The sequence below is a fragment of the Platalea leucorodia genome (genome assembly GCF_965183815.1).
Source record: "Platalea leucorodia genome assembly, chromosome: 8".
NCBI classification, from domain to species: Eukaryota; Metazoa; Chordata; class Aves; order Pelecaniformes; family Threskiornithidae; genus Platalea; species Platalea leucorodia.
In genome coordinates, this window is record NC_138830.1 from 37,508,687 (window position 1) to 37,533,939 (window position 25,253).

Here is a 25,253-nt window from a genome sequence, read left to right on the forward strand (position 1 = left end):
TGAAGTTCAAATAACAAAAATTATTTTAAGGACATAACTGAAGTCAAAGGCGCCATAGGTGAAGAAAGGCTATTGCAAAATCAGTATTGTGATTGATCTTGAAAGGTTTTTTTCTTTCAAATATTTCATAGCTTTTATAATTAGTTCAGATGTTGAACATTACCATTATAATACCATGACCTTTCATAGGAACTCAAAATTCTGCTGTATTGTCCTAATTGTTCTGTTTACCATGCTGCTGGTGTTCTTATTTTCTATTCTGCAAATGCATATAGTTTCTTTGCCTACCTTTAATCAGGAGCCCACATCTGTTCTCCATGTTTTTTCAAAAGCTATTACAAAGTGCAGAATTATTTTCTCTTCTTTAGAAAAAGAAAAGTTTTAATAATGGTAACTGCTTGTTTTATGGAATTATCTGTATCAGTCAGTACAATGAAATTTATCACTTTATTTTTCAGTTTAGTCAGCTGGTATCCAGTGATTTGAAAGTACTTGGAAGGAGCTCTTACACACTCTGCAGTGATGGCCAGTTGCTCATTCGACAAGTCCTCCACCCAGAAACATCTAAGAAGGTATGAGATCAGAACTGATGCAGAAGGACAGTACTGTGTTCTAAGGACATAAAAGAAAATAGCTTATGTGAGTTTGAGATGAGCAACACAATTCAACCTTGGGAACTATAGTGTTCTAACAATATTTAAGATGATCCCGTCCCCATCTCGACCTTGTGTAGCAGAGAAGCAGTTCTTGGCACTTGCTTTTTGAAGTCAGCTACAGTACTTGAGGACTCCCATATAAGTGTAACGAAGATGAAAATTAGGAAAGACAGGCTAGAGACAGGAACAATACAAGTACTTTGAATTCTGTGTCTTAAGAAATGGAAGCAAAGGTACAGGTCTAACCTCAGGGGAGGTGATGGAGAACTATTGCTTTGTTTAGGCTTGAGTTAAACCACAGGTTCTGTGCAGAGCCATGGGTCTCTACCAAGATCTGAAATTGGTAGGAACCATGTGTCAATGTCCTGTAGAGAGTAAACACACGGGCAGTGACTTGCCCTGGAGAATGGCAGTGGTTCCCCATCCACATTTATTCAGCGGGAAGTAGTGCTACAGCTTATTTGCTACTCCCACACAAAGCAGCAGTTTCCACTCAGAGCTTCTGCAAGGGCTTAGAGGAGGCTGTCTTGCACAGGGAGAAGAATCTTGCCTTTCTGCAGGGTGGTGGCTCTTGAGTTAGCCTGCTTGGCAGGGTCTGCAGGAACCCCACAGGAATGGGAGCTGCTGACATGGAAGGAGTTGACTGATCAGTTGTATTTTTTTTCTCTATATAAGGCTATTGGCTCATGCTGAGTTTCTACAAATATTCATTTGGCATTTGTGTTATATTAAAACTGTGACTTCTTATGAAAAGTGCATGTTTATGTAGGGATGAAGCAAGTAAGGAAACAGGAATGATATTTAACATTCAAACATGATAGTTGTGTTGTGGATTTTTTTGTGGGTTTTTTGGTGGTTTGTTTTGTGGGGGTTTTTGGGGTTTTTTTTTGTTGTTTGTTTTACTTCATGCCATCCTGCAATATGGATTGTGGGTAATTCTTTGTACTGCACTCTTGAAACATATGGACTGAAACAAAACAAACACTGTAACGTTGTGGAAGAAATAATTGTCCGTACAAGATCAAGGAATGGATCTGATCAAGTGTTGAGTCTCTTAATACTGCATTTCTTTGTCTTTTTTTTCTTTCTCCTTCAATACTTTTTTCATTTGCAAAAGTTTATTTCACCCTGCACATTAAATGTTAGTAAGCCTCGGACCATATCTCTTACTGTTCCTACCATTTTAAGAAGCATTACTTTGTGACTTTTCTTAATTCCTTATTTACAAAGGTGGGTACTGTTTGTTTAGACCAAAGTCAAACTTTTATATAGTAGAACAGTTGGAGAGTGTGAGAGAGAAAATAGTGAATCAGACCAGAATTATTTGGTTTGTTCCTCGAAAAAATAAGCTAATGTCTGAGTGAAGGGCTGCTTAAACATTTGTTTAATAATGTTATATAATTGAAATCCTTATCCAATACACAACAGCAAGGAATAAATGTCTTTAAGTTGCTGGAAGATATTTTGTACACTGTAACAATATTTATTTAAACTTTGTTATCACTTTTTGGTACAATATTTCTTTTCAGTGTAGCCACAAAAGAGAAAATACAGTATCCTAAATGGGAGTATTTATAAAACAGAAAAACGTAGTTTTTTTTTTGTTTTCCTTTTTTTTCCTTCCCCCCCCCCAGCTGTCATCTTAGTCTGTTTTGCACAGGTCTGCCTCTCAGAAGCTATTTGGGTTTGCTCATCTAGAGATCTAATTCTGTAAGGCTATGGAATTTGAACTGTGTTACAAAGGAACTAAACTGGTCTATCATAGACAAGCTGATGACATGCAACTATGTGATTTTTGAGACTGCCTCATTCAGTCCAAAAATATTAATCAGAATTTAAAGGAATGGTGTGTACAAAACAAACTTTTTGCCTCCCTTGTAGAACTTCCTGCTCTCAGACTGCTTCTATTCCTTTTATGATCTGCGCAAAGAATTTCACACTTGCTACCCTAGTTCAGCCGCCGTGAAAGATCAGACTATCAAGACCATGGCAGAATGTATCCTTTTGCTGCAGCTTTTACACCAGAATCAATTATGTTTCTTTAGGTTTTATCTCTGTGATCGTTACAGGTTTTATCTTCCTAAACTAAGACGTGGGTTTTAAAAACTCACAGGTAAAATGGAACGAATGTTTGCTTAAATGTGTGCTGGGGGGGCAGCTCTGCTTGTAATTTTTTTTTTTTTTTCCCAATTTGAGTCTAACAATGAGTTCTAAACCATATTTAGTAAATCCATTAAAGAAAAACATCGCTTGCATTGATATTAAAGGATAGGCTTAGCTATCAGTGGGCCTTTTCAGCACCAGTTGGCCTGTAAGCTTCTACTATTTGCAGATAGTAACAGCTCTTTTGTACGATCCTGACTGAACTGAGTTTAAAGCAAAAACTAATTAAAAAAAAAAAAAAGAAAAACAAACAAAACAAAACAACACCCGACATGTACCTTTTAGGAGCATTTTTGTGGCCCAGCTGAATGTAGTTAAAGTTCAGTTATGTTTGAAGTGATAGGAACTTATTCTGCTTTTTTTTTTTTTTAAGCTGTTAAGACTGAAATGAAGTAAGCTATCAATAGTTTTTAGACTGTTGACTGTAAAAGTGAATATTAACCAGTTTATGAGCAGAGTAACAAATGTCTAATGGTCATGTGTCCCTTCTAAGACCAGTAGATTTGATTACCAGTTCTGTGTTAATATCAGAAAAGCCTTATGACTTGTTTACAAATGATTGTGCAAGTCTGTTATTTTCTATAATCGCCTGTTTAGATCTAGGCTTAGGGACAGATGAAACAGAGGAGGACTTTGGCGTGTGGCAAGTGAAAACCATGGTGGCTATCATTTTCAGCATGCTCTCTGAAAGTTGTAGTAAGTGACCTATTTATACAGAATCCTGAAATCTTTCTCTTTCTGTAGGAATTGGCAGTGGTACTGTCATCCTTAAGTAATCTCTGACCCTGGTTATATTTAAACTTCCTGTTTTGTTGCAGATCACATATTTACTGAGCCTGAAACTGTGAAATACAAGTACGAAACAGGTCCTTGGTAAGTGCCCTTGTCACGGTTGTTTACAACCAAAGATGAGCCTTGCCTACAGCAAGGAAAGCTTGTGAATATTTCCCCGTGGTCACTGTGAAAGTAGGTTGGTTCCTGAGAACAGTAACAGCGTATTCAGCAGTCTAGCGTAGACAGGCTATAGCTGGTATGTTGAATGCTGTATTTCGGTCTGTCTCTTTAAAGTCACTGCAAGTTAAATGCTCTTTGTTCTCTAGCTTCTGTTTTGCATGGCAGCGAGGCTGACTTATCTTAGCCAGTGGTGAAGAAATATTTGTGAACTTTCCCTAAGTCAACAGGGGTAATGGCTAGCGTACCCTATATGCAGCTGAACTACATGGTGCTTCTGAAGAGTGGTCTAATATGCTGTGCTGTATGTTGGGTTTAGGGAGAGAAGAAACAGGATGGTTCTTTGTTTTCAAATACATTGCAGTGACTGGAGAATGGAACATCTTAAGCATAAATAATATGTACGCGTATTTAGGACTACCTTGTAACCATCTATGTTGGATTGTTAGATCTTTCAAATAAAATTAATCCAGTTCCTTATTACTTCACTTGGAGACAGTCTTCTTAATTTTTTTAAGGAATTGCAATGTGGTGACAACATAGTGCATCTTAGGCATTGTATATATAAAAGGATTATCCCAGTTGTTTTTCCTTTCTTTATTGAAATAAGTAATGGAATTAGAAGAGTCACAACAGCAAATATACTCCTGTTTTACAAGCCAAATTAGTTGCAAACTGAAATTTGGTAAGGTAATGGAAAACCTGGATTAAAGCTTACTTTGGCTTCTTTTGGTTTGTTTTTTCTTTTCCTTTCCATGCAGTAGTAAATCTGAAACAGTGGACAGTGAGACAGTAATACGTGCCAGAGGTTTGCCATGGCAGTCTTCAGACCAAGATATTGCTCGATTTTTCAAAGGACTCAACATTGCCAAGTAAGATAATAAAAATTTGTCTTGCTTTATCACTTTGTCTTTAATAGCAAGTTCTTTTAATACTTGTTTAAGACACATCTCCCACACCCCCCACTAGAGTCCTTGCTTCTACTGTCTTTCCCTTCCCAGGCCCCTTCCCAGTCATGATAACTGAACAGGTTTACCGGCCTTAGGTGTGCAAGGAAGAGTTTTGAAGTGTGTGAAGAAGAAAAGAGACTTATCAATTGAAAACCAACATACGTTCATTTATTGCTAGTACCTAAAGGGAGAAACTCGTACTGCATTAATCAAGGCAGAGTCCAAGATATGATAGAAGCTTTAATTTTGTACCAACTCTTTATTATTCTGCAGTACCTCCTAAACAGGCCAGATTCAGGAACCTCCAAATGACTGATGTGCGTACACCTCTGTGAATATATGGGTGTATTTATATAGTGAGTTTAATTTAGCATACGTGTCACTTAATATATATTCCAGATTCTCAACACAGAGAATTCTTTTTTTTTTAATTTAGAGGTATCAGGAAATTCAAATCTGCATCTCTGAGATGATAGGAAGGGCTTGCAAATTTAAGTCTGCATGGAAGTTGAGAAAGTGGTGAACAGCATGAGATCCAAGATCTTGCTGAAGCAGATTAAGCAGTATAATTGTTACATTAAAAATGAAATTAAATTGTGGATAGTAGCAATTTCTTTTTCCATCTGTAAACTCCGTGTTAAAGTCTGATTTCTCTACTATTCTTACACAGTTGTTTATTAGATGTATTAAAGATTAAAACTAAGTTTATTTTTGTTGGTTTTACCTTCCAGAGGTGGTGTGGCTCTTTGTCTGAATGCTCAAGGAAGAAGAAATGGGGAGGCATTAGTTCGGTTTGTCAATTCTGAACAGAGAGATCTCGCACTGGAAAGACATAAGCATCACATGGGTAGCAGATATATTGAGGTAAAAAGTAGTGACTTGAAACAAATCTTTGGAGAGCAATCTTAATATTTTAGACTACAGTTTTATATGAGAACAAACTGCACTTCTGTTTTGCTCAAAGTACCAAAATACAATTCTCTCACATGTGGAAGAGTGTGTGTGTTTTAGAGTTGAATATTGTCATTTTCACGTGCGCCTTTTTTTTCTTTTTCTCTTTAAGGTTTACAAAGCAACTGGGGAAGAATTCTTAAAAATTGCAGGAGGTAAGTGATGCTGGAGTTCAGTGTAATTACTGAAGTTCATAGGAGCGTTGTTCCGGTTCTGATTCTTTCTTTCTTTCTTTCTTTTTTTTTTCTTTTTTCTTCCTTGGCTGAGGAGACAAATGGATAATGAAGTAGCTTTTCCTGTTTTGCCTTTCAAGAATACTTGACCCTGTCAAGTTCTGGTTTCACATGGTTGACTTTGAGCTGTGAGCATTTGGGCTGTGATGTTCACAAACAGGTCTTGCTGTTTGGGAGGAAGATGAACCTTTGCAGTGGAAGCATCTGTGTACCTTTGTATAAATTCACACTAATCTCATCTTTGTTCCCATTTAATTAAAATATGAAACACTTTCAGGGTAAGGGACTTTCACTTCAGAATAGATTACTGGGTGTTAGTAGTGTCTTGGGTCTTCTGTGGGTTTGTTGCTAGCTACTTATCTCCTATATCGTTCCTTAATGCTTTGCCGCTCCTGCATCCTATGGAATTGACTGACCAGCATGACCATATGGTGTTGGCTGACCATGTGTTGTTATCTTTCTATCAGGTACCTCCAATGAAGTGGCCCAGTTCTTATCTAAGGAGAATCAAGTTATCATCCGGATGAGAGGCCTTCCATTCACTGCTACTCAGGAAGATGTCTTGGGGTTTCTGGGGCCAGAGTGCCCAGTCACAGGAGGGAAAGAGGGACTTCTCTTTGTCAAGTACCCAGATGGCAGGCCCACAGGAGATGCATTTGTGTTATTTTCCTGTGAAGAATATGCACAGAATGCACTTAAAAAGCACAAAGAAATACTTGGAAAACGTTACATTGAACTCTTCAGGAGCACAGCAGCAGAAGTCCAACAGGTTGTAACTATTGGCTGTGAGATCGAAACTTAATGGTTAAAACATTTCCTTTAACACTTGCACGAAAATACGTTGCGGAAAACCATGAAAGTCTATTATATTAAATATGTCAAGTTTCAGAAAGGGCGATATGTGCTTCCTGATTGGCATGGAAAATTGCACAGCATTGTTTTGTTTTTTACTGCCACTGTTGTTTTTTTTTTTTAATGTCCCTCAGATTGTAAAGTAAAAATGATTGAATAATTTTCCTCTACTTAAAGGTTGACTGAAATCACAAAAATAACTTTAAAAATGTACTAGATTGATAGTATTGTAGTAATGCTTCTTGAAAATCTGCAGTATTGTCTTTAAATTCTGGTCTCCATGTACAGAATTTCTAACACTAAATCCAAATCTGGATGCATTAAAACAGCTTTTCCCAAAACTGCTTTGTTGGAAACCAAGGATTATCAGGATGTATCTGATTTTTGGTGAAATGGAGTGAAGTATTTGTTTTCCTAAGATAATATATTTCACTTTTTTTCACTATCCTTCACCAGTTCCTATTACCACCTTCTTAAACTGGTAAAACCATTTTATTTTGGCAGCAGCAAAATAAATATAAAATACTTATTTTTTCACCAGCCTGTGAAAAACATAACATATTGCATTTTTCTGCCTGACACAAAATATTTCTGGACTGATAATGCCGAAGGGAACCATTATAAGATTTGATCTGGTCTTTGAGCGACTGCTGGCTATAAAAACTTATTACAGTTACTGTTTCAACCTATGTGACATGAGAAGTCTTTTCCATAGAAGTGATGGGGCAAGTGAAAGAATATCCACACTCGTAGACCTGCCATTTACCCTTAGTACTGTGATATGGAGACTAGAACAGCCAAGAATCTGATACACGTATTGTGAAGGTTAAGCAAAATGGCATGGTGAGATTTCCCTCCCCCCCCCCCCCTTCCTTTTCAGTTTTGCTCCTTAGAGAGAATGAAGCTAAGTCCTCTAAGGAACAAAACCACTCTATCACAGTGACCAAGACTTTGCTCTCATTTTTGCTAGGGAGACGTGAATAAAAGTTGTATAACTTATATTCTGTCAATATGTCATTAATTCTTCCTCTACGGCAGCTGTCTAGGGTGACACCCTAATTTTTTTGTTGCTTGAGCAAGAGTTTATTTTTTTAGGGAATTACAGCTCCTTGTTTGAGCAATTATAAGAGGTAAAGCCAGCTCTCATCCACTTAGTGTTAAGACAAAGTAATTGCAATATTCTATACACAACTGAGGGAGAAGATTTCTGACCTGAAAGGTGCTACAAGTAGTTTCTTGAAAAAAGGCTTCTATTGAGACAAACTCCTTAGGCCGAATCATTATTGGCAAAACTAAAGCTTTGTAACCTCTTTTGCTACCTCTTTCAGTGGAATGTGTGTGTTTATTTCTGAAAATCATTGCTAAATGTGTTTTTTCAGCAGTAGGCCCCAATGGCAAGTTATGTTCCTTTTGTCATTTGAGAATGAGTCAAGAGAAAATAAAACATTGAGATCAAGGCCTCCTATAGTTCTTATCCGGCGCCCCCCCCCCCCCCCCCCCCCATCTGTACTTGGAGATGAGCACTCAGGTTAAAAAACACACCCTCACTTAACCAATCAGGTTTTATGAAGGAATTAGAGCAAGCTAGTGTTTTTAGTTATTAGTTATTTCAGGTCTCAGTTCTTTTAAAATTACTGTCTTTAATTTACCCTAATTTAAGTAGCAACTGTATGTAGCAATACTGGTTTATTGGCACAAATGTGGTTTTCAAATTTTCCTTTTTGGGATATTCTAAAATGAACTGTAATCTGCTTTTAACTTTTTTTTTTTTTTTTTTATAATGAGATTAGAAAGGTCTGTTATTAGGGTCTAGCAAATTAAATTTGTAAGATGACTTCTCTCCCTTCTGAGTTTGAAACTTTCAAATGCCCGACAGGAAACTATCTGCAATAATGTGGTTTAAGAAGGTTTTTTTCCTCTGATGTTGGAAGTGGATTTATTTAAATGTGTGAAATAGTATTGTGAGAATTGATTTGTGCTTAACCAGATGATGTGTAAATCTCTATCAATGTGCTTTTTTTACCAACAGGTACTTAACCGATATATGTCAACACCTCTTATCCCCACTCTCCCAACTCCCATCATTCCTGTCATACCCCCACCATATACCATTGCCACGGGTAGCGTACGTGACTGTGTCCGGCTTAGAGGCCTTCCTTACACTGCTGGGATTGATGATATCCTGGAATTTATGGGAGATGCCACAGCTGATATCAAGCCCCATGGAGTTCACATGGTCCTCAATCAACAGGTAACGGCATTTTGCACGGGAGGGCCAACTTTCCAGTTATTGAACAGGGTTAGAAGTCAGGGTAGCTTACCTGTTCTTGCCTGTGCTTTAGGTCTGCTATAACCTTGAGAAACTACTGTGTTCTGTTTGCCTGTCTTTTTGTTCCTTCCTTCTCCTCATTCCACCTCCCCTTTTACATATATACACTTGCTTTTCTTTCTGTATATGTACGCAAAAGACTGGGGAGGATGAAGCTTGTTCTTTTAACGACAGCTTTATCCTAGAGGCTGTCTTAAATAGGCCCTTGTGTTTCAGTCAAGTGTTGGAAATACACAAGACGGAAATGTCTCATGTTAGATGGCACAGCTGTCAGCTTCAGGGTTTGTGCTCAATGGTAGCTGTGTTGTTTGAGTTTTATTTGTGGAAAAAAAATAGGTTTTCCTAACTTCTAGCTTGATTAGAGACTTCTCAGGGTTTAAAGGAAGTTGATAATTAAAAATTGTGTTTTGGATATATTTTAATGGCATAATCACAGGGATATTTTTTCCTTAATGTCTTGTGTTAAAAATAAACTCTATTAGTCACAGAAATATTGAGGTATTAAAGAAAACAAATGAGAGAGATCTACTGTATTTGTTCTACTTTTTTGTTAAGAAAGTTTTTAATATTTTATACATACATCAATGTCTGTCAGGTTGCAGAAAATCAGATCTGGAAATCCATTTCTAAGGTAGCTATGGACTTTACTAAAGCATGTCTGGAGCTTTTTACTGTTGTCCTATTACCTAAAAGGTAAAAGGGAAGGCAAAGCCAGACTCTTCCTAGACCTTCACAGCAAAAGAATAAGAGACAATGTTAATAAACTGCATCAAGGAAAATTGCAATTGGGTGAAAAGGAAAAAAAAAAATCACAATGAGAAATTAGTTAAGCACCCCAACAGGTTCCCAGAAATGTTGTGGAATCTCCACCCCTGGAGATGCTCAGAATTCAAGTGGAGAAGGCCATTAATGGCCTGATGTAAATTGGAAGTTAGCCCTGCTTTGAACAGTGTTTGGATTAGAGGCCTCCAAACTTTGTTTCCATGTTAAATTATTCCCTCTTTCTTTCTGCGGAGGACGGAAGTAGTGTTGTGTTAACTGGGCGCTGGTTACATGAGTCTTACCTTTCTGCTCCTAAAAATAATTCTTGAGTTATTAGTCATTGGTGCCAGATGAGGAAGAACAACACAGACTTGCAGTAGACATTTGATCTTAGTAGTTTCTGCATTTCTTGTGCTCTGCGTGTTTTAATAACAGATTCACTTATGATTATTTCTCCCCTCCCCCAGGGACGACCATCAGGTGATGCTTTTATCCAAATGAAATCTGCTGACAAAGCCTTTATGGTGGCTCAAAAATGTCACAAAAAAATGATGAAGGACCGTTATGTGGAAGTATTCCAGTGTTCAGGAGAGGAGATGAACTTTGTTTTAATGGGTGGCACTTTAAATCGTAGTGGCTTATCCCCGCCGCCATGTAAGTTACCATGTAAGTCTGCAATTCTTCTGCTCTCTGCTGCTAAAGGCTGATATGTGGTAGGTGCTGAAGCTTTGTGGCCTTTCACCTTTTGACTTGGGTTTTGCCATGATCAATAATCATCCATCTGTATACATGCCGAGATTGGAATTGTTCCCTTCGGGCAATAATGGGACTGATCAGAGGCATTTTTATTGTATCTTCGGTGGTGAGTAGAGGGCAGCAAGGCCTTGCCAGTGAAATTGTTGCACACTTTGCTTTTTATGGGTGTACTGTTCTTCTGAGCTCTGCAATAGACTTGCCTGTAGTGAAACCTACTTGGAATTAGAAGGATTTTTAAAAGGGGGAGAAATTCTATATGCTAGCTGCCGATGAGTGCTCTTGCTATCTTGCCTTAGAAGATAGAATTGAGAAGGTACTCTTTGGGCTTACTTTTGAAGAAACACACCCACTGGGATGATATGCTAACAGACCATAGAGTGGTGAAGTTGGATGGATTTTTATCTTTTTATTTTATTTAATATTACAGTGAACATCATTGTGGAACCATAATGGAACTTTACTGTACCATTCTAATCAGTCTCGCTACCAAATCACTAAGCAGATACCGATATGTATTTGCAAAATGGTAAAAAGCTGCCAAATACAGTATTTAAAAACAGTTTGACTGCACACTAAGCCAAGCTTTGTTCCTATACAAATCGGATATTTGTTCATCAAAATGCATCAGACTAGTGCTCTAGTGAGGCTTTCTTTTTTCCATTTGCTATATCCTAAAAATACTTCTTGAAGTTGCAGGAGGCTTATACATGAAGACTCATGGTCAGCAGTTGTGGATGCCCATGTGTAGCTAATGTTATGGTACTTTTGTCCCACAGAGTACAACTTCTGTTAGAACAGAAGGTGTGTTGGTGTGTACGCCTGCTTTCTCTATGCACATGGCTTTATGCTTTCTTTGAATAACTCTGAAGTTCCGTACTTTCCATTTGCATATGGACAAGGCTGCTCAGCTCTAGAAGTTGTGAACTCTTAGAAATTGCTCATTTCGAATGCCCCAGCTGTCATTCATGGTGATGTAGCAGGGGTCTCCAGGAGAGAGGCTAGAGAGCAGTCTTTGCACAAGTGTTCATTAATCATGCCCAGATGGTATTAATCACATTGGGACGAATAATTCCTTTCCTATAGCAGAGATCTCCATTCTGATTGTTTTTTGTTGCTGTGTCCTGGTTTGTTTTTAGGTCTTTCTCCACCAGCTTACGCTGCTTTCCAAACAGCAGCTGTGATCCCAGCAGAGGCAGCGCTTTACCAGCCACAAGCCCTCTTGCCAACCACCAGGACTCCCCAGGCCTCTGCGGCTGCTCCACCAACTGTTACCTACTACCCAGCTCAGGCTGCTCAGCTTTATATGAATTACACAGCTTACTATCCCAGGTAACCCCTAGACTTAGCTGCTTCTCTTGACATTTCATCTCAGTGGAGCAGGCAACTGTGTGGTCACCTGTGAACAGCTCTTAAATTTGAACTTCTGGTGTAGGTAATCCTGGGGACTTGATGTTCATCAGCAGAGGCAGTAGCCATTTTAACAGATTCTCTGTGGCCTTGTAATGAAGTTCGGCTTTTCTGTAGGTTTTGTTTGAATCTCTTGATAATGTTGGTCTAATATTTAACAGTGTTTTTTGGCACTGGGGCAATGTCATCAAGGCGGTTCTATTTCTTGGCCAAACGAGAAGCTGTGTCAATACATGCCTCTACCCTTATCCCCTAGTTTCCATACTGAAAGACTCATCATAGGTGTGTACTAGGTTTGATTTCTTATATCAGTGAGACCACAAAACACTTTACATGTGTAAGCAAAGCAGATCATCACCTTTTCCCTTCCCACAGATGGTATCAACATGGCTCACTGAAGTCTGGTACTTGGGTCCATGGGGAAATAGCTTGTTCATTGATAGTTCCTAGGCTTGTGGCACTTACTAGCTTGCATATCTGGTAAATTGCTAGATGGGCCCTGAGCAGAGATACTACTTTACTCATTGTTTTGTGGCTCAGAAGTACCAGATTTGGGCCCTTGCCTGCTTTTCATACTACGATTCCACACACCCCCTGCTTTTTTTCTTTATGGTTTTATTAACAATCTTAGAACAAGTCATCGCAGCTACTATTTTTCTCCTCACCTGTGAAATAACAAGTGCCATTCTTTGTCTTCAACTACAAATGTTAGCTATTTTCCTTTCTGTCCCTTCTCTAAAAATAAATTATCCGATGCTAGAGAGAAAGTCCATAAAGCAGTCCACATCAGGGCTGCTTGTTTTTCTGTGGTTTTTGGGCTTATTCTCAAATTCAAATTTCCAGTTTCGTCTTTGCCTATTCCAAGTAGTAAAACCAGTTATTGGTTTTCATAACAATTTTGCCCTTCTTTCTCTTTTTCAGTCCTCCAGTATCCCCTACCACGGTGGGGTATATTGCAGCTCCTCCAGGAGCTGTAGCCGCTGCTGCCACTGCCACCCACACTCCAATTCTGCCCCAGCCTGGAGCATTAGTCCGTATGCAGGGCTTGCCATATAACACAGGAATGAAGGAGATACTCAGTTTCTTCCAGGGGTACCAGGTTAGTATGCAGTCCTTCTTGATATGGTATTTGGACCTCTGAGCAATGATCAGTGGGGATCAAACTGAGCAAGTGAGTGCTTTTGGAAATTGCTGAACGAGTGTGCAAGCTCAATGTTGTATATTTAACTGGCAGACCGAAGCGTAATACACACTTTGCCTTATTTCTTATATAATAAACATATCCTACTTTGAAAGCAGTGATTTAGTGTCTAGGGTCAGGGTTTGAGTTTGGAGAGGGAGAAAGCGCAGAGCCCCAGTGTGAGTGGGGCTGCGAAGGGGCTGCCAGAGGAAGGTGAGGGCTGCCAAAAGCTTTCAGTCCTGGCCACTTTTTGGTGGGAGTCCTAGGTAGGGTCAGTGTTTGACCTTCAAGACTTAAGTGTTAAAGTCTGCTGAGAGCAAATTTATAGTACAAAAGGCTGTGACCTAGGTGTGGTGACTTGCTTGCAAAAGGAGAGAAGACATTCTTTCAGGCACTAATTATTTTGGGTACAGGCGGGAACATTTTCCATTAAAACTGCATTACATTGCAACCTAAAGGAAAACTGTATTCTCCAAACCATTTTGTACTGATAGCAAATGTTCTACGTGCTATAGGTAACTTCAGTCAGTATGTACTGATTCAATGCTCTGTCAGTGGGCAAACACATAGAAACTTATCTTCTTGAGGAACGTTAAAAAAAAAAAAAAAAGGCGCCATGTACAAATGTTTTATTTCCAGCAGCACTTATTTGAATTCATGGAATGGGTCTTTCCATGTCTTCTGCCTTTCATCTCAGAGGACATTGTATCTTATATCCATGTTTTGTCATCGCATGTTTGCTAAAAGAAAAGATAATTGAATATGGTATATTCTGTTGAGTATTTAACTTCTGTGGATAACAGCACTTACACAAATGCCAAATCTGCCCTTTTGGTACTATTCGGAAGCCCTGACTTAAAATCCTCCTGGTGGGTCTCAAACCACTGTTCAAGTGATGTGTGAAAAGACAACAATTTTTGCATGTTTGTCCTTTAAAATTCTGCAAGCTGGATAACAGTGATACTGCTAAAGGGTAGGACGCGGATGGATTCTTTTTAATGCATAAGCAGCAGTTAATACGAAACATTCAGGCATGGTATGTTTTGGGGTTTTTTTCCTTTTTTTTTTTTTTTTCTTTAAGATTCTTAAAAGGCAATGGGCTTTAATTTGCAGAGCCAGATGTCTGTTATGTAAATGAAGGTAGACTGAGAACAGATGCTTAAATGTGTATGTTCCAAGTTTAGAGTATTTGGAAGATATGGTGCTCTACCTGTTGTGGCTTCTTTTCAAATGTTACATTTATGTTTGAAAGTAGTTTCACATACTTGGTTTTTCAGTGGAAAAATTTGAAGGTTAGCTTATAAAAAGTGTGATGAATTTTGAGAAACATTAAAAAGAAACTAAATGTCATTGTATTTTAGGGCTTTTCCTTCAACAGGTATTTCCAGAGTTCAAACCACATTCAATTACTTGTTGCTTTCCAGACAAACAGTAGTAATCATTCATCTGTTGCTTAGCCATTGATATTTTACCTTATGTTTTTTTTCAACTGACTGGGGTTTTTGGTGGATGGATGGTGGGTGTATTAAAACCTTAAGTGGGGAAGCCTATTTTCTAAATTGAAATTCAGCTAGAAGTGTAAGTGCACCATTGAAAAATGTGACCTGAACCTGTCTGTGCATGGAACAGGTCAGTGACAGTCTCTAGTAGCTCTGTCTTCCACTAAATCTTCAGTTTAGTGAATCTGGACTTTGGATCTGGTGCTGAATTTGCCCTTTTTCTTGTTTCTGCATTTGGAGAGCAGTTCATCATGTTTGTATTGCACAATTAAATGTTTCAAATGAATAGAAATATTGCCACAAGGTGAAAACTATATGCTTCTTCTGCAACCTCCTGTCGTCATCATCAGTTACTGTTATTAAATTGGTCACCTCTTTGATTTCTTTAGAAGATGTTGTCCAAATGAGATCGGGTTCAATATCTTATAAAGGAGCCAAGGAATTATTTTGAATTGTTCTTGGAATCCCGCATGTGGTAATGCTAGTTTTATACTCGCTCATTCCTTTAGGGGAAAAAAGAGGTGGTGACTTACTGTATTGGGACAATATTATGTCTCTGGAGCAATAACTAATCTTTTTTCTTTTTTCCTCCCCTTTCCTCTCTCCTCACATTATTTTTTTCATTTTCTGCTGCTGCCCAAGGATTTATTGCACGATGCTTCTGCTTGTTTATAAAGTGAGCCCCTAATAATCGTCAGTCGTTTGGGCATGGTTTTAATCTTTGTATAAGTAATTGATGTTGGTATTCAATGGGCTTCAATGTTGGTATTCTGGGAACCAGATCGGAGATGCTGAGATTGAAGGGTGATTTTTGTCTTTGTATGTCCTTGTCTGAAAGGAACAGGCTTTAAGTTTTAGATCTTGCTTTATTCTCTTCTGTTTTCTTCCTTCAGTCTTCATGGGCTCTATATATTGCATGTACGCACATGTTGCTACTTAAGTGAAAGAACCTTTCATACCAGACCTGCCTCTTAAGAGACAGACTTTGCTTATCATGAGCTTCAACAAGCTGGTCTCAACATCAGTACATGCTTCTAATAACAAATAAGGTAAAAATCTGCAGATCAGCATTTTAATTTTCAGTTAATTTTATCAGCACTAGCCTCTTGTTTACTGGTTCAGCAGCTTGATTTCTTCTTGTAGTTCTGCTTTCTTGTTTTTATTGTTGAAAATTCCTTCCAGCTTGCGTGTGTTTAATGTATCTTGCATTAAACAATCTTGAAAAAGCTGTGAAGAATTTTAATAGCAAATCTTGGAGATGGTAATTTTCCCCATCACCTTTCTGTATAATATTGTAGTGTCCTATAATAGTCAAAAGAGCTAATATTAGTACTGTGATTCAGTAAGTAATTCATGTTAAGCTGCTTTTTAGTTGTACTGTAATGCAACAGGGCTATTGATTTGACTTCAATCATATACTGGATACATGGCTAAAAGATACTTAAACCAACAACAACAAACGCCACCATACAATTCAAATAGGACAACGGGATGACAGTAGTTGCTCTGACAGGTGCTAAAACACCAACTGCTCAGCAGATGCTGGTCTTTGGGCATTATGTTGAAGTAAGGGATCTATGGATGTTTACAGGAAACTTCCCTTATAATTTTAAAAATATGTGATTGTGAAGAGACCCTTCTAGAATTAAGAAAAATAGTTCATATTACAGATCCTATAGGGAAAAATTTGAGGAAGAAGTAGTGCAAAAATAGTAATTACATGCAACAGACTTTTTGGTGTTACTTTAGGCCATCACTCTGTAGAGTTGTAGAAGCAGTGAGAGAAATCAAGTAAACAAGGAAAGAACAGGTGTAGTAGTTGGGTGTTGGATTTATGTGAAGTTGTTTGTGCATATCAGAAAAAAATTTTTCACTAAAAAAGTATTTTTCTTTATTTACTGGCTAAATCTTCTATGGATTTTACTCTTTAGGCACTAAATGAATCAATAAGAAATATTTCTAGTCTCCAAATAATGACCTAACTTTTTTTGTTTTGCTTCTTATGAGAAGGTTTATTGCTAACATTGACGGAGTTGGTATTCTGACAAGAACTGTTAGGCTTATGTACAAGTAGATGCAATTTAACTGTGCCCATGGCTTTAGCTGACCAAAAGCTAAGGTCAACAACTGTTGTCTTAGCTAGGATTCAGCATGCATTTAGTAGCAGTTGCCCAGTTTCTTGGGGGTTAGCATGAATGTAAAGTGAACTCATGTCTGCCTGAAAAAGACTTGTGGATTAGTTCTTAGAAAGCAGACTTGCTATTTAGGTGTATGTTTCATTCAGGACTAGTAAAAATATAAACTAGGAGAAGACTAAGATTTAGGGCTACAGTCACCATCTGAGCTTTATTTAAAGCCTCCTGAATTTGCTGAAAAAGGCTAGGATAGAAATGTAGGGACTTCTTTGTGTACACGTTTTTATGTAGGCAAAGCTTAAAGTAAATACTATTCTTTAAATCTGTACTGGGCTTAGGTGTCTTTTATCTGCAGCTAAAAAGAGCTTTTGCAGCATATTAATCCTCCAAGTCTTCAGAGACCCAGAATCCAAGGCTCATTGTTTTTGGGGGGGAGGAGGGTGGCTTGCGCTTAAAACAATAATAAGTAAGTGAAGGGAAGTGGATGGATGGCTAAATTCCAAGGGCATTAACAACATTTCTCTCTTGTATCAGGACAGCGGGCTTCGTTGTTACTGACTTTTTAGGGATTAGGTTTTTTTCTCTGAAATGCATGCTTGAACAAAGAAGTATTCTCTGTTTCCTATGGGTTCCTTTTGAAATATGATGCTTTGTAGTCTGAGAGGAATACCCCATTGTCTGTGTGCCAATTCTAGGCATTGCACCTTCTGACTAGGGAAGGGAAAGACGATGTGGTAGAGGAAGAATTCCCACTTGCTGGTATTTGAAGTCATCTGGCAATATAGATATTATTATATGCTCGCCCCCATGCACTCAGAATAGAGTATGCTGTTTGTTTTGCTTTATTCCTAAGTTTATCTTTCACCTGGAAATGTTGCCTCTGTGGAGAAAGCATCTGTGAGACTGGATCTAGTAAATTAGTGGTTACTGTTTCTGTCTGTTGCCTCCCATGCTTGAAGCAAGAGACTAAGTGGCACCATCTTCAAGCTGTATTTTTGGGAACAGGCATTACATATTTCACTATCTTTTCCACAAAACACTCAGGTGGTATCTGTTCTACAGAGCATTCAGGTGATTGCCAGTGCTTGTGTTGGCACTCTTTAAGGTACAATTGATATACTTTAGTGGCAAAGGCAGTTTAGGGTAGTTCTCCTGACTCTTGTGCCAAAGGTTACAGTTACCTAGTCATTAAATCAGATTCTACGTTCCAGACTTGCTATATCTAGACTTCTTTCCAAAGTCTGAGAGATGGATTTCTTCCCTTTGGGAACTGTTCAGTGATAGAGTTTATCGGTAGGTTAGGCTAGAATTGCAGCCACAATCCTGAAGAGGCCATTTTGTCTATGATATTTTCCTTTCCAGGTGGGAACTATTTTTAGCTTTCATTTCCCCTTGTTTTTTTTCCCAGTTGGGGCATGTCTAAATATACTTTTCAATTTTAATTTTGTTTTTAGCACTGGATATTTTTCTCCCTCGATTGCTTTGCGTATGCTGTTTTAGACTGATCTTTGAATGTCCACTGTAGGAACTGCAAAAATGAAATGGAAATCAATGTCTCGCTGGTTAGTGACCTGGTTAAATCTGTGCGCAGTCTGTGAGGGGACAAGGACAGTCCCATATTCCTCTCAATGTAGCAGGTATTCCTGAAAGAAATAAAATAGCTTGAAGAAAAAAAGAAAAAAAAGTATGAGGAGAGAGTGCAGTATACTACCTCTTTAGTAATCAGTCTGTCTCTGATTCTGATCATCTGAAACAGTTTTGCACTGCAGTAAGCACAGCAGATAGTCTGTCTGGGAGATGCTACCATACTGGGTGTAATTGTTGGTCAGAAATGGTCATCTCCTTTAGGAGGGAGGAGTTAGTGCTATTTAATATACATCTGTCACTTATTATTATTGTATAGTCTATTGTAATATTTTATTATTATAAGAAGTATTATTTAATATATATGAGTTGAAATATCGCTGCCATTTCAAATGTTAATACCTAGAAATGTATTCACCTTATGCTTATAAGGTAAATGGCTGATTCTGTAAAGAAGCAACACATCCTTCAGGAAATGTCATTTTGTCATTAACAACAGACATGTCTTAAGCTATACAAGCCCTCGCTGTCACAGGGGACTAACAACAAGAAGAATGTAGGGAACAGGAAACACCATCCTTCAATCTTCAATGTAATCTCTGTTCCAGTCAGCTGCATTTTTTTTCCCCAAGTGTGTATGTATATTTTTCCTGCCATCTTGCAGCCTGCCATAGAGCTAATCGTTGACCCCAGAATCTTATTTAGTAACTACTTGCAAAGGTTCTGTTTTGCTTCCTTCTCCTGGGTTAGGTTCTAAACGCAAACCTTGTCCCATACCTGGTTTCCACATTTAGTTTCCATCTTTCTTGCTCCTAGCTCCCATCTCTGATCACTGGAAGAAGTCAGTATAGCACCAGAGTGTATGCTGAGAACCATAGCTTCATGTCCTTAACTCTGAGGCTGACTTTTCTAATGGAGCTCGTAATTTAACAATGGTATTCTGTGTGATCTTCCTTACTAGACTAATCTAGACTTCTTGACGGCTGCTTCAAGGGGAAAAGAGAAATTGCTTTATTGTCTGAATTTATTTCTGCATTCTCTTTTAGTCATTCTAGGAAATAGGTCTCCCCTGTTCATCATCTATGAGCATGTGAGAGTATCCAATTTAGTAGGATGAGATGAAGGCAAACTTTGATAGAGATAGTGTTTCATAGTTTAATGGCTTAAAAAGCAAAATTTGCTACTGTGTCCTTCCAGTAGACCACTATATTTTAATGCTACTGTTGACATACTGAGAGTGAGTGGAAACCCCTGGGTGAGAAAGAATCACAGAATCTTTTAGGTTGGAAGGAAAGTCCAACCCCGCAAGAGCTGTGAGCTCAAACAGAGGAGGGGAGAAGGCAGCAGCTCCAAGGAAAGAGGTTATGCTTCAGTTCAGAGAAGCAAGGAAGGTAGGAGTGAGATGATAGTTTATAGGTTCACCCTTGGATTTACACTGTTTATCCTGCATGATTGGATGTTTCTGTTTTGTTCTTATGTGTTTCTGAAATGCAGACAGAATCAGAAGTATTCATGATCATGTACTTCCTCAGGCAAGTGAGGGTAGTTTCCATTTCATTCTCAGGGAATAAGAATTCCCCCACTTTATTTCCTAGCTTGGTTTGCAGTACTGCTTTTTGAAATCCGTAAGTTTGAAGAATTTACTGTTCCACAACTTCTGTTTTAATTAACTGCAGTCTCTTGCCTATCTTTCTTGTGATTAGAATTTGCTTATATTGCTAGGTATTTTGATTCTTTTTCTTTTTTTCTTTCTTTCTCTCTTTGTTTAGGCCTAGGCCTAAGCTCTGACAACTTTGACATTTCTATACAGGGTCGTTTTCCCACTTTCACGTTTTCCCCATTGTTTACGCATTTCAAATGTAACCACTTTAAACACTGTCACTCACAAGAGACTATAGCCCTTTACCTACTGTACATCTACTGATAATCTAAAGTATGTACTATCTTGAGACATTCCTTCCAAAGAGTAAACTTACATTTTGTAGATTTGTTTCAAGGGCAGGTCTGGGAACTGATAAATCTAATATTTGCACGGTCTGGTTGCCCTGGCAGGGACTATCTAGAAAATACTTCTTGTATTTGTCTTTTACTTAATGGCATGGGTCTAGATGTGTGAAGGTGGCTAGACTTCAGTAGTAAAAATTCTGGGAGGTTCTTTTCTTCTACATTCTCTGGGCTCTTGGTTATTGTTCTCTGTGGAAGGTGTATACTGTGATGGTTGTTTTTTTTTTTTTCTTTTCAACTTCACTTTGGATGGATACAATGTGTCCTGTATGCCCAAATATAATACCTTTTTCTCCCTATGCTGGCAGGAGACTTTTTGTATTATAGGAATATCAAAGGAAGGTAGCGTAGTATATCTACGTTGTGTGCATTTGGCAATACCCTAAAATGTTAGTGCAAAACAGCCATTTTGGGGGAGACAGGAAACTCTTCTTGCCACTGAAAGGGTATTCTATAACTTGGGTTATGCTAAACATTTTGTCTTCTGGATTACAGGAGCCACTCCAGTAGTCTTTGTAGCATGTGCAAGTATGCTCAGTCCCTTTCCAGGATATGTAATTTTGGAAAGATTATGAGATGGATACAAAACAATGTTTCATATTCCCCAAAATCTGTTTACTGACTACAGATTTCGTATTTGTACTGGGCCCTCCAATAGTATGTGTGATTACTGTTCAGATTCAGGATCTCAAATATTTCTTAGATCCGATCCACATGTGGGGTTTTTTGGTTTAGTTTATTGGTGTGACTGTACAGTACAGTCACTATTTTTATTTTAATATTCTTCTACTACAAACCTATCATGATGCAGTTACACTGTATAGTTTATTTCTTTTTCCTATATGGAAATATACTATACTAGTATAAATGCCATTTCATCTTCTAAGTGCATTCATGCTGGGACATTGTTTTTCTTTAACTACACTGGTATAGTTTATGTAAGTCTACTGTATGCAGCTGAAGTGTTTATCACTCAGCCCTGGGGAAGCTGCAGCTTATTTCCATGACTCCATAAAAGACCTGATTAGATCTATATGCTTCTTCTAACCCCCCACTTCAGTGTGCATGCTGGAAGATGCTCATCTGTCCCAGTGAGAGTCATTACTGGAAGCATGATTATGCAAATTTAAGAGTTTTGTTACCTGATGCTGCCATCTCATGAGTAGAAGGAAAAAAGGAGCACTTCATGGTCTAAACTATTTCCCTTCCTTGATAAGAAACAGTTCAAATACACAGTTTAGAATATTCCCCACATGCGTTTACTTTAAATCTTTTTCTACAACCAGTAATTCAGTTGATGTATCTCTTTTTTTTTTTTTTTTTATCTTGCATAAAAATAGTATCTGTCAAATTCACTGTCTCCTGCCAGTTGTTATAGCTGATGCTCTTAATTATGGTTGCAAATGATCGACTGTGTGGCTTGCTGTACCAGAACTGTTCCTCTCTTGCTGATTATCATATATCACACTTGTACTGTAGTATGCACCTGATGACTACAATGGCCTTATTCAGCTGAGCGATCAAGCAAGGAGTGTGTTACAAGCACCGAAAGAGTGGGTCTGTTTGTAACTCTTTGTAACTTCTGAAGAAGGTAAGATGCGATTGGCAGAAACTGGGTCTCCAGTGGTGAATGGGAAGGGAAAGAAGGGCTTGGTGATACAGAGTTTTTTTGCTCATGGCTTTTTCCCCTTGTGGCTTGTGTTGGGATCCTTGCTTTAACCTTTCTGCTTTTGTCCTATTAAAAAATCAACTAACCTAAAGAAATAGGCCAATTGCGATCGATAGCTGATGGGATAGCAGTGGTGGAGGTAGCGTGATTGCCTGGTTCTGCTCAGATGGTGTGTTAAACTTCCAGAAGGGTTTATTAGTGTTTGTTTCTCATGTGAAGCTTTCAGTCCAATATTTTATTTTTAGTATAGCAGAAGATGATTTTTTTTCTTGATATGGCTACAAAGTGCACACAAATGTATGTGCAAAAAAGCCCAAACCTCTAGCTTTCTCTTTCCTGTACTACATAGCTGTCTAGAGATTAATTTGTCTGTTTCTTGATCTCCCTAATGCAATGTGAACCAATATTTTTTTTTTTTTTTTTTTTTTAGAAGAGGTTTCTTTGGTATAGTGGCTTTCTAATGCGACTAACTAAATTTGCTAACGGTAAACTTCCCCACATTTTTGGTACTAACACATAATTTTTACAGAAATTTTGTTGTGACCTATGTGGAGTTCATGACTTCCCAACACTATTGTATTCCATTCAAAATGCTACTAATTAGTTACTATGTTTTTTCTCCTTAAAAAAAACCACACAAAACTTTCAATACAAAAAATGGCAATCAAATACTATGCCTTGATAGAAGTACCTTCATAGATAAAGCTACCTTCACATAATCACCATAACTCAGTTTTCAAATTAGTTGATTTCTTATGATACTGCTAGATCTGCCAAGGAGAAGATAGATTAGAGGCTGCATGGTCTGGTGGTGTACAGAAGAACACCCGTTATTATTCCGAGCATTTCCATATTTATGTGACAATCTATTTGGTTCTCTTGTTTTACCCAAATTAACTGGAAAACCAGATCAGCAACAGGGTTCTACCATGTATGGGATGGAAACAATCTTTGACTAGAAAATAATTGATGGAGTAGCTCATCCTGAATTCTAAGCAGTCCAAAGTAGTATCATACAGATATCACTCTTTTTAGAACAAAACATCCAGAAAAAAAAGATTTGTATGGATTTGAATCTATATTTTAAAATACATATGTACATAAAGAAAACCTATTTCTGTCTGTAAATAATATAAATAAACCCCTAAAACTAGCGTGCCTTAAAATGAAACTGAAGGGTTTTATTTAACCCTTTTAATTATATTGCTTGCAGAATGTGTAGACTTCTCTGCTAACCTTCTATGCAACTCTTGTAACACGAATTTCCAGATCCTTACCCTGGTATTACACCAAGGCTGCTATTTAAACTACTTTTTAAAGCTCTCCTGTGTGCTCAGAGGTATATCTGTGTTCCGTGTGTGTTTTCAGCTGACTCTGAACTGCAATATTAAACTTACATTCAGGACTGATGCGCTAAATGACTTGATCCCGTATGGATTAACAGCAAAGAGATGGTTTAGAGCAGACCTTCTTTTAGCTCAGATGTGCCGCTCAACCCAAATGTACAACTTTCTCTTTGAGCACAGTGTTATCCTGAAATAACCCAAGATTACTTCCAAACCTGAACTGGGCTTCAGACATGATGTTTTATGTGTCTTTTGAATTTCTTTCTGCATGCTATTTCTTCACTAACTTTAGTTCTGTGAGAAGAAATTATATGAAGTCTGTACTAACTGTCTTATACATGCTTCTAGTTTCTAATGTGTACTGTTACTTATATCTTAAGAATACTTCTACTGCCTGCTAAGTGTTTGTATGAGTGAAGCTCTAGCATGTACTTGCTTTGTTTTCATATGTTTGAATGTAAAGCTGATCAGAAACCGCTGCTGGTAATAACTGAGAAGTCTAATATTTCTTGCAGTATACCAGGCACACATAAATTCTACAAAAAGTGAAACTCTTAAATAATTTAACCTTTTATAAAATCATGAGGACATAAGTCACATGAAATTAACTTGAATTGGGTTAATACTCATAAAACTGGTTGGTTTTCCAACATAGACTATATGTTTTGTCTGGCACTGATTTCTCCAACAAACTAATCTTGTATGCTGAGCTTTTGATCCTTCAACCTTTGGTTTTGAAACTTCACTGAGATCCATTTCTATCCAACAAATAGGGCTTCTGAACTTAGCTTGGAAGGACTTCCAGCATGTTGTGAGAAATGACTGGGGTACCATAGGGCAGACAGAGATGTCTGCTTTAAACCCAGCATTTTGAAACTGCCTTTTAAGAATTCACAAGGGTAAATGCACTCCAAAGTAAATCAACTCCAACGACTAAATCTCATTTACTATCCTGCTTTTTTCTTAGCTTTGTTAAAATTACAATAAAGGTTTATTTGATTCAGTTGGACAGCACCAAATTCTACTTTGTTTTACCAAACAATCTTTCTTGCACTGTATACCTGTGTTAAGTTCAGCTCATCCTCCCAACAGAGAAATCTCATACAGCTTTGTAATTTAGAAAAAAAACCAAACCAAAACAAAACAAAAAAAAAACCAAACCCCACAACTTTGCATCCACATAGTACAAGAATTATTCACTGACTGCCTGGACTTTCTTTCTCCGTTTACCCATTATTAACATCGAAGTCTTTCTTTTCTTGTCAACCTTTAACGTGAATTACTTCTCTAGCAAAATCTTTGCATGAAATTATGTCTACATCATTCTGTTCAGCACAACAGCAGAATAAGAGCTGCCGGTGTTCTCCAAGCCAAGCTTTTAATCTTCGGTCCCTTCTCTTCCTTCCTATTCTCATATCCAGAATTTTTTCACCACAGGCACACGAGTGGAGTGAACTGGATGCACATCATTAAAAACTGCACTTCCAGGTGTGGCCTCTGATCTTAATAGGTTTTTTTCTTTTGTCTTCTTGTACCGTTGCAGCTCCACGCAGATTCCATCCTTGTGCTTTACAACTTTAGTGGCCAGCCCAGTGGAGAGGCATTGGTGACTTTTCCAAGCCTGGATCTAGCTAAGAAAGCAGTGGCTGAGAAAAACGGACAGCTCCTGGGAAGCCGCTATGTAGAACTGTACCTGGTCTAACTAAACACTCTTTGGGGGATGGGGAAAGAATGTCGCACTAAACACCGTGCCTTTTGCAAAATAAGAAGTCTTCCCTTGCCACCAGGCAGCAGTAAATGTGCCTTCTCAGCATAATATGTTGGAA

At 38.0% G+C, this 25,253-nt stretch overlaps 1 protein-coding gene across 1 annotated transcript in view; it reads left to right on the forward strand.

Moving 5' to 3' along the window:
• Nucleotides 1-25,031, forward strand: part of ESRP2 (epithelial splicing regulatory protein 2) — a gene marked incomplete at its 5' end in the record, with an annotated part of 44,866 nt that extends 19,835 nt beyond the window's left edge. The window contains 14 exons of the mRNA XM_082319398.1: nucleotides 459-572; nucleotides 2,538-2,652; nucleotides 3,417-3,515; nucleotides 3,638-3,692; nucleotides 4,532-4,642; nucleotides 5,452-5,584; nucleotides 5,784-5,826; nucleotides 6,372-6,673; nucleotides 8,786-9,007; nucleotides 10,315-10,501; nucleotides 11,740-11,932; nucleotides 12,932-13,109; nucleotides 21,892-22,003; nucleotides 24,971-25,031. Of these exons, the coding sequence (XP_082175524.1) occupies nucleotides 459-572; nucleotides 2,538-2,652; nucleotides 3,417-3,515; nucleotides 3,638-3,692; nucleotides 4,532-4,642; nucleotides 5,452-5,584; nucleotides 5,784-5,826; nucleotides 6,372-6,673; nucleotides 8,786-9,007; nucleotides 10,315-10,501; nucleotides 11,740-11,932; nucleotides 12,932-13,109; nucleotides 21,892-21,981 (1,842 nt within the window). The 3' untranslated portion in view covers nucleotides 21,982-22,003; nucleotides 24,971-25,031. The remainder of the gene's footprint in view (nucleotides 1-458; nucleotides 573-2,537; nucleotides 2,653-3,416; nucleotides 3,516-3,637; nucleotides 3,693-4,531; nucleotides 4,643-5,451; nucleotides 5,585-5,783; nucleotides 5,827-6,371; nucleotides 6,674-8,785; nucleotides 9,008-10,314; nucleotides 10,502-11,739; nucleotides 11,933-12,931; nucleotides 13,110-21,891; nucleotides 22,004-24,970) is intronic.
• Between the last annotated feature and the right edge of the window lie 222 nt (nucleotides 25,032-25,253).